Source organism: Macaca nemestrina, chromosome 5 (assembly GCF_043159975.1).
Source record: "Macaca nemestrina isolate mMacNem1 chromosome 5, mMacNem.hap1, whole genome shotgun sequence".
Lineage (NCBI taxonomy): Eukaryota > Metazoa > Chordata > Mammalia > Primates > Cercopithecidae > Macaca > Macaca nemestrina.
Window position 1 is genome coordinate 81,062,105 of NC_092129.1, and position 15,660 is coordinate 81,077,764.

General features: G+C 39.6%; 1 protein-coding gene across 2 annotated transcripts in view; it reads left to right on the forward strand.

Moving 5' to 3' along the window:
- Positions 1–12: 12 nt before the first annotated feature.
- The window catches only part of POPDC1 (popeye domain cAMP effector 1), a 39,259-nt gene continuing 23,611 nt past the window's right edge, over positions 13–15,660 (forward strand). Inside the window, exons 1-5 of one of the 2 annotated variants that reach the window (XM_011736421.3) lie at positions 13–138; positions 3,519–3,755; positions 7,840–7,964; positions 11,127–11,314; positions 12,051–12,159. In XM_011736421.3, coding sequence (XP_011734723.1) covers positions 3,530–3,755; positions 7,840–7,964; positions 11,127–11,314; positions 12,051–12,159 — 648 coding nt within the window. In that variant the 5' untranslated portion in view covers positions 13–138; positions 3,519–3,529. Of the gene's footprint in view, positions 139–768; positions 903–3,518; positions 3,756–7,839; positions 7,965–11,126; positions 11,315–12,050; positions 12,160–15,660 lie in introns of those variants that run through there. The other variant, XM_011736422.2, reaches the window with a different exon arrangement.

Consider the following 15,660-nt stretch of genomic DNA (forward strand, 5'->3'; position numbering starts at 1 on the left):
GACTCGCCGACCCGCCGAGGAGCGCGCGTCGGGCTCCCGTCGAGCAGCTGAGCCCGTGTTCCCCGCGTCCCGCGCCCCGAAGCTGCTGCTCCGAACTTTGGTCGGCGCTGCCCAGGCTCCCCGCCAGGGACCAGCCAGGTAAGGATGGGAGGCGCAGCTGCAGCCTGCTGTCCCCCCGCACCGGGCTGTGTGCGGCCTCGCGCTCCCCTGGCTAAATCGGGAAGCGAAAGTTGGATCTCAGCCCCTCGGAGACCAACTTTGTCTGCCCAGGGGGCTGTTGCTTGTTCTCCGCGCCCGGGCAGCCGGGGGCGCCGCCCTCTGTCCCTCCTCGCTGGCCGCGCCCTCGAGGGGCTCCCGGCCCTTGGAGGCCGCCCTTCTCCCCGGGTCTGGGCCCTGCGGCCACAGAGACCCTCAAGGGTCAGCGGCCGCCGCTCGGGTCAGGCAGCCCCAGCGTCCCCGGGTCTTCGTCCCCACCGAGCGCTGGCTCCCGCGCTCTGCGGCGGGCATGCCCCTTGGTGAGCTCCACTTATGCTCTCCCCGCCGGATCCCCGGGGTTCCTCGTCGCCCTCTGTAGGGCCACCGCGTGCCGCGCAGAGCCTGCGTGCAGCCGGGCGCGCAGTGTCGCCCACTCTGTCCCCGCTCCGAGAGTAGAGTGGGCCACGGCGCTCACTCCTCACCCCCGCGTCCCGAGACCGCCTGGCCGAGGAGGACCGTTGCGGCGGACCCTCCTTTAAGGAGCGAGGTCAGAGGACCCCGGGAGAGCGCCGATGGCTGGTGACCCGAGGTCCACGCCACCCACCCGCAGCCTCCTTCCCCGAGCCTTTGGGAACGGGTTGTTGGCCAGACAAGTCCCAGAAACTGCCTGCTTTGAAGCATGAATAAGTGCGAAAAGACTTAGCAATGTAATGCCATTTGCCATTCGGAAGATGTGTGAAGATTCAGTTAGAATTACAGAATGAATTAACTCGACTAGCAAGACTTGCTCGTTGCAGTTACCTTTTTCCGTTTTTTAGTTTGGTAAAGGTTTAATGTTAGTTTCAGCATTTAGCTATTTAGCCCTACAATCACCTATTTGAAAACCGATCAACGGAACTTTACAAGTATGGGTAACTTAAGGACTTCAACTTTGGTGATCTAATGAGGGAAAGATAATTTCTCTTGATTTAGTCAAAATTAATCAGAAAAGTTTACCAATTTAGCAGTCTAACCTTTCTCTTTCCACCTATTCTCTGTATAAGAATTGTTCAGTGTAAGCCACTAAACGATTAAGTGGTAATCAAAGTAAACTGATCTGATCAATATTTTCAACAATAGGTAACTGACATTTCACAATAGACAATTATATAGATATATAGATACATCTGTATGCCTTTGCATGTATCTCTGTATATACATATCTCTTTAATAAGGTGTGGTGCATCAAAACATGCTTAGGATGACCCTGCCTTCTAAAAATTGCTAATATTTTTTGGTTCTTGGGTCATAATTGTAGTTTTCCTGTCATTTTTCTTGGACCAGAAATTGGTACTTTTAATGTCACTTTAAGAACTTATAAAAGCCTGATATTGAATTATAGTGGATTAATAGGCAACATAGGTGAAATTGGGTGAACTCGAGGGGAATATGTATTGATTGACTGATTATGTAAATATGTGTTAGAACCATAGGCTATTCAAATTTTCCCTATTCCAAGGAAGAAACAGACCAGAGGAGCAGAAATGGCTTTCCCTGGCTTATGTGGCTCCCTGGTGGCTTGTGGTATAGAACCTGACTCAACCTCAGGAAGGCTAGGCACTCTCCTGGCTTTATTACTGAGATGTGGGGAGACTGAACAGTGATTTCTAAAAGTATTTGTCAGGTTGAGGTTCCTTCAGAGTGGCTTTCTTCCCTGCCTCAGTGGCCTTCTCTACAGAGGCTAGGCCTTGGGAGTACATAGATAGATAAATATTGTCCCTGCCTCATAGAGGACAAACAGGACAATGGGAGTGTAGGTACATTCTACAGTGCTGTCGAAATGGTAGTTATTATTAAGCTATGTAATGCTAGGGTAGGTGATGTTAGGTTATGAGTGATAGAGGACATGTCATATCATTCTCTCTCCTGCAGAAGTTATGAGATTCATTTTCGTTTGGCCTTGAAAAGCAAACTTTGTATAAATGGACTTACTAAAATAATGATCTCCCCGCTATCCTGATAGGCTTATATATTTGCTGATTTCAGACATTTGGAAAATAGGTGAATTTTTGTTTCTTCCGTTTTTGTAGCAAATCAATATCTAAGTCAACTATTATTATTTACGAGCTATTTCAATATTATGTAAAAAGATCTTCAGTTGACTTGATCATTTCATTCACAGTTTGTAAATTGGTGTGTTTGTTTTTTATCAGCTTTAAGCTGTGGAATTCTTTCACATCTGTCTGTTAACATCCTTTCAAAATACCCATTTTGTACCAATTAATTATTCTACTACCTAAAACCTTTACTTTAGTATGTTGAGAACAAGCAGAAAAGTAAGATTAATTGCATGACCTTATTTTGAAAGAAATACGTATTTCTAAATTTAGATGTATTTAGGGTCCCCATTTGGAATTTTCCTGAAGCAGAATAATTCATATATTCTGTAAACCTACATAGTATTTGGCAAGGACCAGATTTGTGCAATTAATAATAGAGTTTCTTTTAAGGACCAGAGACCGAAGACAGGTACCATAGGAAATGGTTTTATATAAGCATGTGTAAAATGTATATTTTTTAAATGTACTTGCTATAGACTTTAATATGTATAAGTAAACTGGAAGTTTACTACTTTTTAATTTGTGATATGCTACCAACTAGAATTATTATGGGAAATAAAGTAGAGATTTAAATTAGACAATAAAAGTTTCATGTTGTATCTCTCTGTGTGTATATAAATGTTTATATGGCTGTATATTATTTGCATATATGATAATGTATTATGTATGGTACAGTGATTTAATGGCGGTATACAAATCGAGCCTTCTGAATATCCTAAGCCTTCAAATAGATGTGAGGGTATTCATATTTTTTTAAGTATTCAAATAATTAGTTTTCTAGTTATTTTTCCTGTGTTTGGATTCAGTCACCAGTGGGAATTTGGTGGAAGACTAGACTAAATAACTTTGTAATTACCATGATTTATGAGCATTGGTGATTGTCTTAAAGACTAATTCCCTCAATCCTCCCTTCCCTACAAGTCTGTATATGTATATATGTGCCTATGAGGGAATAGTTGTGTGCTATGCTAAGTATAATGATAAGTATGTATCATTTCATTTAATCATAAGGCATATGAGGTATTATTATCATCCTTTAACAGGTAAGGAACTGAGTACATTTAATATGTGACAGAGTTGGGATTTGAATCTGGGTCTGTCTAATTCATAAGCACTAGAGAAGTCTATTTAATTCACAGAAATAATTTTGGTATAATACCTATGGAGGTAAAAAGATACAATTGCCATTTTTATGATTTTACTTTTGTTTACTTGTTTTTACAGGAATTTTCAAAATGAATTATACAGAGTCCAGCCCATTGAGAGAATCAACTGCCATAGGTTTTACACCTGAGTTAGAAAGCATCATACCTGTGCCTTCCAATGAGACCGCTTGTGAAAATTGGAGAGAGATACATCATCTGGTTTTTCATGTAGCAAATATTTGTTTTGCAGTTGGGTTGGTTATTCCAACTACTCTTCACCTTCATATGATATTTCTTAGGGGGATGTTAACTCTAGGTAAGATACCTAACTAATATTTTATGTAACTTTTCTGTAACTGAGATAAGATGGGCTTTGCATTGAGATCTTCAGAGTATTCTTTGTCAGGCCCATAGCAAGCCAAAAAATGTAAGTCTTCGTTAATGAATTAGCAGTATATCAATTAGCTTAGGGCATAGGCCTTCACATGCCGTATCTCTCCCTTACTTACTTTGTTTATATGTTCTTTCATGTGTTGTTTAGGTTTTCCAGATACCAGAAAATTCGTTCATGTGTAAGAGTGTGGACTTTAGAGCCAAATTGTGTGATTCAAATCCTGGTTCTACATCTTGTTAACTGTAACTTGGGCAAGTGATTTGATCTTTCTACTGCCTCAGTTTCCTCATGTATCAGATAAGGGTAAAAATAATACCACCTCCCAAAGTTGTTATGAATTAAATGTGTGTCATATATGTATTTAACTTGGAATATTGCCTGCACATAGTAAATACTGTATAGTTTTAACTATTATTACTTGAAAAGATATTTGCTGTGGGCAGTAAAGAATCACTGGGAACAAAAACAATTACCCAGATACAGTAGTTCAACTAAAACAAATTTTTTTTGGCTCCAGTAACCCTAATGAAGCAAGTTAAATTGATTCACATCAGAATATTAAAACAATTGAATCTGTTACTTTAGCCAGTGATTCTTGACAAATTACTCTCTATGTGATTACTTCCCTAATGGCCCATTTATTCAGGTGCATTTTTTTAGCACCTGTGATGTGTCAGACAAAGATTGAGGAAGGCTGTCTTCATCCTTGAGAAAGACACTCTTGTGGGGGCCAGTAGAGAAACAGATGGGCAATCCCAGTATGGCGTATCAGATGCTGGGATGCAGGTGTGCACCCATTATCCAGGGTTACACGGAGAAGGTGATAGGCTTAGTAGGAGGGCAGAGCAGGATCCCACTGAGGAGGTGACATGGGACCTGGATTTTGGAAGATGAGCAGGATTTCTCTGAGTGAATGTGTGCAGTATCCGAGCGAAGAGCACAGAAGAGAAGGAAATTGAGCATATTGGGATGAACATAGAGTAGTGCATTGTGCTTAAAAATATATGATAAATCGGCTGGACACAGTGGCTCATGCCTGTAATCCCAGCACTGTGGGAGGCCAAGGTGGGCGGATTACCTGAGGTTGGGAGTTCGAGACCAGCTTGGCCAACATGGTGAAACCTTATCTCTACTGAAAGTACAAAAACTAGCTGGACATGGTGGCAGGAGCTTGTAATCCCAGCTACTCGAGAGGCTGAGGCAAAAGAATCACTTGAACTCAGGAGACAGAGGTTGCAGTGGGCCAAGATTGTGCCACTTGGAATTTTCCTGAAGCAGAATAATTCATATATTCTGTAAAACTACATAGGGTTTGGCAAGGACCAAATTTGTGCAGTTAATAAGAGTTTTTTTTAAGGACCAGAGACCGAAGACAGGTAACATAGGAAATGGTTTTATATAAGTATGTGTAAAATGTATATTTTTTAAATGTACTTGCTATGGATTTTAATATGTATAAGTAAACTGGTGACAGATTACTCTGTCCAACCTGGTGACAGAACTAGACTCCGCCTCAAAAAAAAAAAAAAGTGATAAATGACAAGGAAAAAGAGGCTGGAAGGTTAGTAGAAGCTTGTGGGACCTCAGTGGCTGTGTGACCTGTGAGTAAGGTGAGGACTGCAGCAGTAGGAACAGGGAGATGAATGGAAAAAAAAATACTATACCCTATAAAAAAGCAAACATCAATTATGAATTTTAAGACAGAGTTTCGGAGGTGGAGTGAACCAAAGATATTATCAAATCTAACACTTTATTCTGTAAATGCAGAAAGAGAAACCTAGGCTAGGCATAGTGGCTAACGCCTGTAGTCCCAGCACTTTTGGAGGCTGAAGTGAGAGTATCTCTTGAAGCCAGGAGTTCAAAACCAGCCTGGGCAATGTAGTGAGACCCTATGTCTACAAAAAATTTAAAAAGTAGCTGGGCATGGTGGCACACATCTGTGGTCCCAGCTATTTGGGAGGCTGCATGGGAGGATGGCTTGAGCCTGGGATGTCGAGGCTACTGCACTCCAGCCTGGGTGACAGAGCAAGACCCTGTCTCAAAAAAAAAAAAAAAAAAAAAAATTAAAAAAAGTGAAACCTAGAAAAATAAAATGACCCATCCAAAATTAAGATGGAGAAAAAACAGCCAAACCAGGACTATAATTCAGGTCCTCCAGTTTTTCTCTATCCTCCCATTGTATACCTTGTCTCCTTTAAATTAAAATATTTTAAATTGCTTCACTATTTGCTGTGAAATATTACTTAAAGAATATTTAAATTTTTACATTTGGGGCTTTATTTAGGTGCCTCAAATCATTCTTAGGAAATAAAAAATTGCAAGTGAGTAACTTTTAAAGTGGGAGGTTAGCTTTTGTGAGTATGCGTGAGTCAATGATTTATATCTTAATGATAGTTTTATTTTAAATGTATACACTGTATTAACTCTCCTACCATAAAATTGATCAAAAGAAACTGGGAATATTTTATATAAGGTAAGAGAATCAATAAAAAAACACAGGAAGATTTTCAGAGTTACATGGATAATCACCAGGGGAAAATTCAGATGGCTAAAACATTTTGGTAAAATATGCAGGCTCACCAGTAATCATGGAAATGCAAAATAAAGTATACATAATTCCTCACTATCAAGTTAGGAGTTTTCACATTTTATAATACAGTCATGTATCGTATAACGAAAGTGGTCCCATAGTATAGTACCACATGTTCACCTTTTCCATGTTTAGATATATTTAGATATACAAATACTTACCATTGTGCTATAGTTGCCTGCAGTATTCAATATTCAGTACAATAACAAGCTGTACTGTATTGGTTTACACCCTATAGTGTAGTAGACTGTGCCATCTGGGTTTATGTACGTATACTCTATGATGTTCACACAGCAACAAAATCATCTAATGAAATATTTCTCAGAATATATCCCTGTCATTGAACGACACATGACTATACTGACAACTTGATATTGGTATTTCTAGCTAGTAGGATTGCAAATTTGTAAAAACGTTTTGGAAAACAATTCTTCAATATTGTAAAAAACTATAAAGTTCATTCCCTAGATTCACCTTCAGGTAATCCAGACTAAGTAAACAATCACAAATACAGAAAAATTTGTATGTATAAAATTTTTTTTCCACTTGTCAAAAATTATACCCTCAAAATCTTGTCTTTCCAGCAGTAGGGGGAAGGTTAAATAAATTATGGTTTAATCAGTTGCAGTCATTTAAAACTATGCTTGCAAAGAGTTTAATGAAATGGGAAAATCACTAGAATAAGTTAAAAAGGAGATTTTAAAATTGTATCTGTGCTAGGTTTGCCGTCAGGTAAAACTGTATGAAAACTAATTCTGTAAGGCAGAATTAAATTATTTGATATTTAATGGCCTTTTTAAAGTAGTAGAATTATGGATTTTTCCTCTTTAAAAATATTTTTTATACTTTGTATTTCCTGTATATTTTTAATACAGCTTTTATTCAACAAAGCATATATTTGGGGTTTTTTTGGTCACTGGACAAAAGACAAAATGAAACAATGTGATACTTGGCTTAGGTAGTTCTGAAATGTGTTTGATTTACAGTAGCCCCCACATCCAGTGGGGGATTCACTTTCTGTGGTCAACAACAGTCCAATAATATTAAATGGAAAATACCAAGAATAAACAATTCATAAGTTTTAAATGCAAGACATTCTGAATAGTGCAATGAAATCTTGCAGTGTTGTGCTCTATCCTGCCTGGGATGTGAATCATCCCTTAGTCCAACTTATCCACACTATCAGTGTTACCCACCCAGTAGTCGCTTATTAGCTGTCTTGGGTATCAGATCGATAAAACATAGTGTTTATAGAGTTGTGTACTACCCATGGTTTCAGGCATCCACTGGGGGTCTTAGAAAGTATCACCTTCAGGAAAGGGAGGACTACTGTATATAGAGAGGATATCAAATTTATTAAGCTCCCTGCTTAGGCTCTTCTAGATTATCTAACAGGTTAATTTTGCTCTTCAACAGGATGTACCCTTTATATTGTCTGGGCCACTCTCTACCGATGTGCCTTGGATATAATGATCTGGAACTCTGTGTTCTTGGGTGTCAACATTTTGCATCTGTCGTATCTTTTATACAAGAAGAGACCGGTAATTACTAAAATTAATTAATAAGGAAGTGATTTTAAAGCTAAAACTTTGAAAGGTACTTTGTTCAGACTTAAAAGTAAGCATCTAGCATGTTTAGTCACTTTAATATCATTTCTCTGAAGTTTAGGCTTTCTGTTTACATATGCCTGAAAGTGAAACATTTTAGTACCATGAAATTTGTTCTACAAATGAGTTTTTAAAACTTTAAAAATCAATAGCATATGAGAGAACATGAATAATATTCTCCTTTTTAAGTCATATTACTTGAGTTTTTTGTATTGATATTCACATGTTACCTGGAAATATCACTGCCCAGTTACAAAGTTACTTACTAATAGGCAACTTCTGTAAACATTCTAATGATTTACAAATAGTTCATACTAGTTTTTAGTGTAATAACTATATATTTTTCTAATGCCCAAAATATTCATTTAAGGAAGTCACCAAATTTGGTGGGTTGCTGCCAAAACACCAGTCTTTAATTTTTTCTTTTCAACTCTGATTTATCTTGTTGTATTCCTTGATCATACCAAGAATAAAAATAGAGTAGGAAAACAGCAGGGTCCTAGAAATCACCCCATATGTATTTACCGACTTTCCTAAGCATAGCAAACATTCAGTAAAGTAAAAGATATAATGCTTGCCTTAATCTTATGTTTGGGGCCAGATTTGCATGTAGAAAACTATCAGAAAACAAGACGATTCATAGAAGATTCTAATTTGAATGATACAGATGATATATAATAGGCATTCAACTAGATTGTAACCTCGTCCAGACACAGTGACTCAGTCTGTGTTGTTTTGCTGTATTACTCAGTTTTCTCTAGGTTATACTATGTAATAAATCTCAATGATATGTAACAGCAAATGGGCTTTTTTTCTCACCCACATTGTATCTTGACTCTGGCAGCTATGTGTCAGCTGTGATTCTGTTCTATGCATCTCATTCATTTCAGGGTCTGTGCTGAAGCAGCAGGTTCTCTTTGGACCATGCATTGTCATGGCAGAGGGAAAAGTACTAGAGAGCAAAAGAGAAACACCCAATGTCTCTTAAAACTTTTGCTCAGAAGGGACATATATTGTTTCTGTTCACATTTCATTGGCAAAAACGAGTGACATGGCCAAGTTTGATAATATGGGGCATGGGGTGGAGTAAGGGGATGTACAGTCCTCTTACAGAGGTTGGGAGCAGTGAATAATTGGGAACAGTAATCTAACACACTTACTGTTATATCCACTTTTCTTATCGAACATGATTGGCACACAGTAGGTGCTCAAAAAAACCTTTAATGAGTAAATGCTTTCAAAGAGGAAAAGAATTAGGCCAAGTGAAGTGGCTCATGCCTGTAATCCCAACACTTTGGGAAGCGTAGGTGGGTGGATCACCTGAGGTCAGGAGTTCAAGACCAGCCTGGCCAACATAGCAAAACCGTGTCTCTACTGAAAAATACAAAAATTAGCCGGCATGGTGGTGCACGCCTGGAGTCCCAGCTACTCAGAGGCTGAGGCACAAGAATCACTTGAACCCAGGAGGCTGAGGTTGCAGTGAGCCGAGATTGTGCCACCACACTCCAGCCTGGGTGACAGAGCGACACTCTTGTCTAAAAAAAAAAAAAGAGGAAAATGATTAATAAGAGGGCTTCATGCGGCTGGGCGCCGTGGCTCATGCCTGTAATTCCAGCACTTTGGGAGGCCTAGGTTGGAAGATCACTTGAGCCCAGGAGTTCGAGACCAGCCTGTGCAACATAACAAGACCCTGTTTCTACCAAAAAGATTAAAACTCAGGTGGATGCAGTAGCACACACTGTTCTCCCAGCTTCTCGGGAAGATCACTGGATCCCAGGAGTTTGAGACTGCGGTGAGCTATGATCACACCACTGCACTCCAGCACAGGCAACAGAATGAGACTCCGTCTCCAAAAAATAAATACATAAAAAGGGCTTGATCTGAGAGTTACGGGATGAGCAGATTATGAATAAATTATATTAAATGCTCATTACTAGAGGTTTGGAGTGGAAGAGGTGGATAATGATTGCATTTTCTGAATGTCAGAACTTGCTGGAACCCCAAAATTTAAGATTAAGAAGTTGCTAATGTGATCATAGCACCAAATAGGTAAATCACTTAGTATCTGTGCTTTTGTTTCTTCTCATACTATAAATCTACTTTTTTGAAAAATATAAATGCTGGATTTTCCTCACAATGAAACAGCAGGACAAGTAGGAGCATTGCAAATGCTACAGTGACATCAGGTTGGAGCAGCTGTCATGATCCGAGTCTATAGGCTTCATATCGTGCCTGCCAGAGATACAGTGCAGTATGGTTTTCCATCCACCTAATTAGTGTGACTTCCAGAGACTAATGCTGGGCCCAAAGATGGGGCATGACCTGGGCTTTGGAGAATCTGACAACAAAAATGATTAAGCCGTTTTGTTTTTCTCTTCCTCCAGTAGCCAGCCTTATTTGCCAGTGGGTTCTCCATTTTACAGAGTTCATTTTAGCTTGGGATGAAACTTCTACACTAAGACTCTTACACCCTTTTATTTTTCCTTCGCTTTGCTTGAGAGTACATAAATGTGAAGCAGTGATTGCAGCTGTACAATTTTGTTTTTCTATATTGGTGCATTAAGTAATTACATGGAGATAAAATGCTTAATGTATGTGTTACTTTTGTAAATTTGTTTCCTCATTGATTCCTATTTTGTGTGTTTATTTTCTTGCTGCCATATTTAAAAGTTAGTAAATTTTTTGTGTATGTGAAACAAAAGGTTTCACAGAAAAGGTTTTCTGTTATTTATAGAAGGTGCTAAGGTTAGGAAGGTGAATGTTGTGACAACATTCAAAACCTAAACAGTTGCAAAACCTAAACAGGCTGCTCTCAAACTCTTGGACTCAAGTGATCCTCCCACCTCAGCCTCCCAAAGTGCCAGAACTACAGGCATGAACCACCTCACATGACCTAACCGTACCCTTTTAGGATCTAAAGTATAAACTTCTATCACCATTTCACTTGCTGTGTAAGATTCTGTTGGCCTCAATACAGAAGGGTGATGGTATATATCAAAGATTTGTTTATTCTCAAAACCATATTTGGACCACAGAGGTCAGTGTTTTGGGGTTGCTGCTGCTTTGGTACAGCATCTAGTCATTGCTGCATTTCAGGTGAAGATTGAAAAGGAACTCAGTGGCATCTACCGGCGGTTGTTTGAACCACTCCGTGTGCCTCCAGATTTGTTCAGAAGACTAACTGGACAGTTTTGCATGATCCAAACCTTGAAAAAGGGCCAGACTTATGCTGCAGAGGATAAAACCTCAGTTGATGACCGTCTGAGCATTCTCTTAAAGGGAAAGTAAGTGTTCTGTGGAAATCACAATTCCTAGTTTACCTTTAATCTTTTCATGGCCTCTGGGAAGGAAATGAATGGAAGGAAATGTCGCCAATGAATGGAGGAAGCAGTCACAGAATTTGTCGTTGGTGGAATTTTATGCTACAACTACACTTTACGACGCTGCAGAGCAACATGTTAAAGCCAGGTTGAATGTACTGCTCTGAATCTTGATGTCAGGATTTTCAATTGCAAGTATTTTAACCATTTTTGACCTTTTATTAAAAATGAATGAGTCAAAATTGAAGTGGATTTAAATCAGACATTGAAATTCAAAAAGCCTATGCATGCTTCAGAGTTAATTTGTCTTGAATATCACAACAATGCAGCTTCTAGGAATATCAGCCTTCCGGGGAGAGAGTCAGTCTCTGTTGTGCTGGCACTGTTATTAATGACACCTCTTTCCCTCTCCGAAGTGTCCCAGCTAGAGTAACAGATTATATGGTCACTTCCATTAGACGAGCAATAGTTACCACTAGATGGCATACATCTGACTCAATATTGGACACTGTTTTTCTCTTTTTCCAACGTTATTTTTTGAAATGCTTGTGCCTCAAGAAGTGCTTTTAGTTCTGTCCATCATCTGTGGAATTTTAAAAACTGTACTACAAAATAAAATCGCATAAGATTATAGCAGTTTTAAGGATCATGATGGTATTTGTGAAATACTGCTTTTATTAACATTAATTTCTGTTATCAGAATGAAGGTCTCCTATCGAGGACATTTTCTGCATAACATTTACCCCTGTGCCTTTATAGATTCTCCTGAATTTAGATCAACTCAGATGCACAAAGGTGAAAAATTCCAGGTACGTTTTCACATGATTTTTAAGGAGATTGAAGCTAGTTTGCATCTCATTCAGAATCCAGAGGATATTCATAGAAACACAGCTATGAGTTATTGGGGAAAAGAAATAAGTTTACCATAGGGCGTGTATAGTATTGTCTCTCTTTTTTTTTTTTTTTTTTTTTTGAGACGGAGTCTCGCACTGTTGCCCAGGCTGGAGTGCAGTGGTTCAATCTCAGCTAACTGCAAGCTCCGCCTCCCGGGTTCATGCCGTCGTCCTGCCTCAGCCTCCTGAGTAGCTGAAAGTACAGGCACCCACCACCATGCCTGGCTAATTTTTTGTGTTTTTAGTAGAGAGGGGGTTTCACTGTGTTAGCTAGGATGGTCTCACTCTCCTGACCTCGTGATCTGCACGCCTCAGCTTCCCAAAGTGCTGGGATTACAGGCGTGAGCCACCACATCTGGCCTAAAAAATACTGTATATATTATATGTACAGAAAATGTTCTAAAAAGATATATTCTAATTTTGTCATAATGTTATTTATAGACTGTGTTTGATTGCTTTTTTAAACTTTTTTTTCTTATTTGAATTTTTATAAGTTTTTCTATAGAAAACATCTTATGCTTATGCTTTATTAGCAAAAAGGAAAATGTGAGTTGTAGATAGTCAGTGTTCTTAAACTATGTAATTGACATTTATTGGGGAAAACCAGAAAACTGGCTTCGCCTTAGGGAATTTATTTTGTTAATTCTTATGAAAGAAATCTAATCACTAAACTCTTTTGTACTTAATGAATATGTTTAAGGGTAAAGAATGAAGTTCTTCATGATGGCAGTAATTTGAACGTGGACTACTTAGTGTGATTCCTTTTGTGTTAAAACAAATTACTCTGGCTGGGCACAGTGGCTCACGCCTGTAATCCTAGCCCTTTGGGAGGCCGAGGCGGGCGGATCACGAGGTCAGGAGATTGAGACCATCCTGGCTAACGTGGCGAAACTCCGTCTCTACTAAAAATATAAAAAATTAGCCAGGCATGCTAGCAGGCGCCTGCAATCCCAGCTACTCCGGAGGCTGGGGCAGGAGAATGGCGTGAACCCGGGAGGCAGAGCTGCAGTGAGCCAAGATCGCGCCACTGCACTCCAGCCTAGGCAACAGAGCGAGACTCTGTCTCGAAAACAAACAAACAAACAAACAAAAAAACACAAATTGCTCCATTACGTGGCACTTTGTTCTGATTCTTTCTCTAAGTGTCCAGCCCTCCTATTATATTCATTCACCTTGTTATTGGAAGGAAATTAACCAAGAAAATAAATGGGTGAGGGTTTTCTTTAGTCTCAGCCTCTGGATTAACAGCAGTAAGGAAATATCTTGAGAATGGAATTGTTTATGGGCAAGAAGGTAAATCTATTTAGGTAAGAAATGGAAATAAAGAGGCTATTACTACCTGAGGGAGGATGAAATGTTAGTGTTTCTTGATGACAGTCTTATTTTAGAATCTCATTTTGAGATGCTCTACAATTTGGGATGCAACAAAAGTGGAGATAAAAGAACATTTACAGACATACAGTTTAGTTTATATCATTTACGATGGTTTCAGCCCTGCCCTGCTCCCGCCCTTCCTGAATAACTGGCCTGAGTAATCATGGAGCTTGTTCGTTATGTGCATTTACTAAAAGGTTGCATATAGATTCACTGTTATGAAACGTTCTTCCCAAGCTGGCTGGGCTTACAATACAGAAGGAGACAGCTAATGCTGTGTCCTCGTCCTCTCTACACTCTCACCTTGTTGTGAGGGTCAGCTTTGCTGTGAGATTTATGTTCTTATTTTATCTTTAATCACCACCATCTACAGACTGGTGCAGGACCACATCTTTTTTCTCTCCTTCTTTCCTGTGACCTTTTTACACTTTCTTCTTCCAAAGTCCAACATTTATTGCCTGTATTTCTTTTGCCTGTGTATAGTAGGAGGTTGTTTTGTGTGATAACTCTGTATATAGTAGCAGGTCGTTTTGTGTGATAACTATCTCATATAATCCTGAAGAGACTGGGATTTGAGGATGGGGTGGGAATTGAACCTGCTTTGTTTCCAAAATCAAAGTGGTCCCCAAGAGGCCAGAAATACTATTATACTATCTTTTCCACTGGACTTCAGATTATGTTTATAATTAAGTCAACAAAAAGGAATTCCCACCACTAGCTACAGTTCTCTTTCTTCTTGGGGACTAGGAATTGGATTTTGGTAGTTGAGAGTTGTTCCCAGTAATTATAATAAAGATTCCAAAACCATGACCAAAATTTTATAGTACCATAGCTTGGTGAAGAAAATGTATTCAGCTTTTCCTAATGCCAGTCAGCTTTCCTCTGCATAGAGTCTCGTGTGGCATTTCCTGATTGGCCAGTAGATTAAAACTAGCATCATCAAGCCTGTGTCCTGTATAGCTGGAGCCATCAGAGTAAGCCCTTGAGAGAGACTGTACTTTGATTGTTTACAAAATGTTCCTGTTGGCAGATCCTCGAGAGTAATAAATAGCTGTTACACATCTGTGTAGGAGTATGTATATTGCCACTTACCCATGCAAGTTCCCAAATGAAAAATGTCACATTCTCCCAGAGCCAACTTCTCACTACCTGTGCCGATGGCAGAGGACGCTTGAAATCATCAGCCATCAGACTTCTTCACCCTCACACTTTTTAGCTGCCAAGCTCATCCTTCCCTAACTCTGACCAGTTAAACGTGTTAGATGAGGAGCTACTTCCTTTGAATTTCTCTTTCTTTAAATTCGTTCTGTGGTCAGGGTGCTCATGAATTGTACAATAGGATGAAAAGGAGGAAAGAGAACGCAAGTGGACTCAATGACTGTCCCTTGAGATTGCACAACAGGTGTTGCTCAGGTAAATATGTAGTAATTATCATGACAATAAGCATAGCGATAGAGCTGAGACAACAGATTCTGAACTTACAGTTTGTTATCCCTAGGAACTTATAGTGATTTTGGTACTTATAGCCCAGAGTTGCTGTTTATAAGTATTGATAGAATCTTGAGTATTATTATTACAAAAGATAAAAGTAGGCTGGGTGTGGCGGCCCACGCCTGTAATCCTGGCACTTTGGGAGGCCAAGGTGGGTGGATCACCTGAGGTCAGGTGTTTGAGACCAGCCTGGCCAACATGGTGAAACCTCATGTCTACTAAAAATACAAAAATTGGCCGGGCATGGTGGCAGGTGCCTGTAATCCCAGCTACTCAGGAGGCTGAGGCAGGAGAATCGCTTGAACCCGGGAGGCAGAGGCTGAGGCAGGAGAATCGCTTGAACCCAGGAGACCAAGATAACGCCACCGCACTCCAGCCTGGGCGACAGAGTGAGACTCCATCTCGGAAAAAAAAAAAAGATAAAAGTAGTGTTTTATTTGGTTTCTTCTTCTTTATGTAGATGTTTTATATTAAGTGAGCTTTACTGTTTACAAGCTTTTCTTTTGTATTCTATCTCATGCTGCTGCCTTCCTATAGCCAATAGCATGTCCT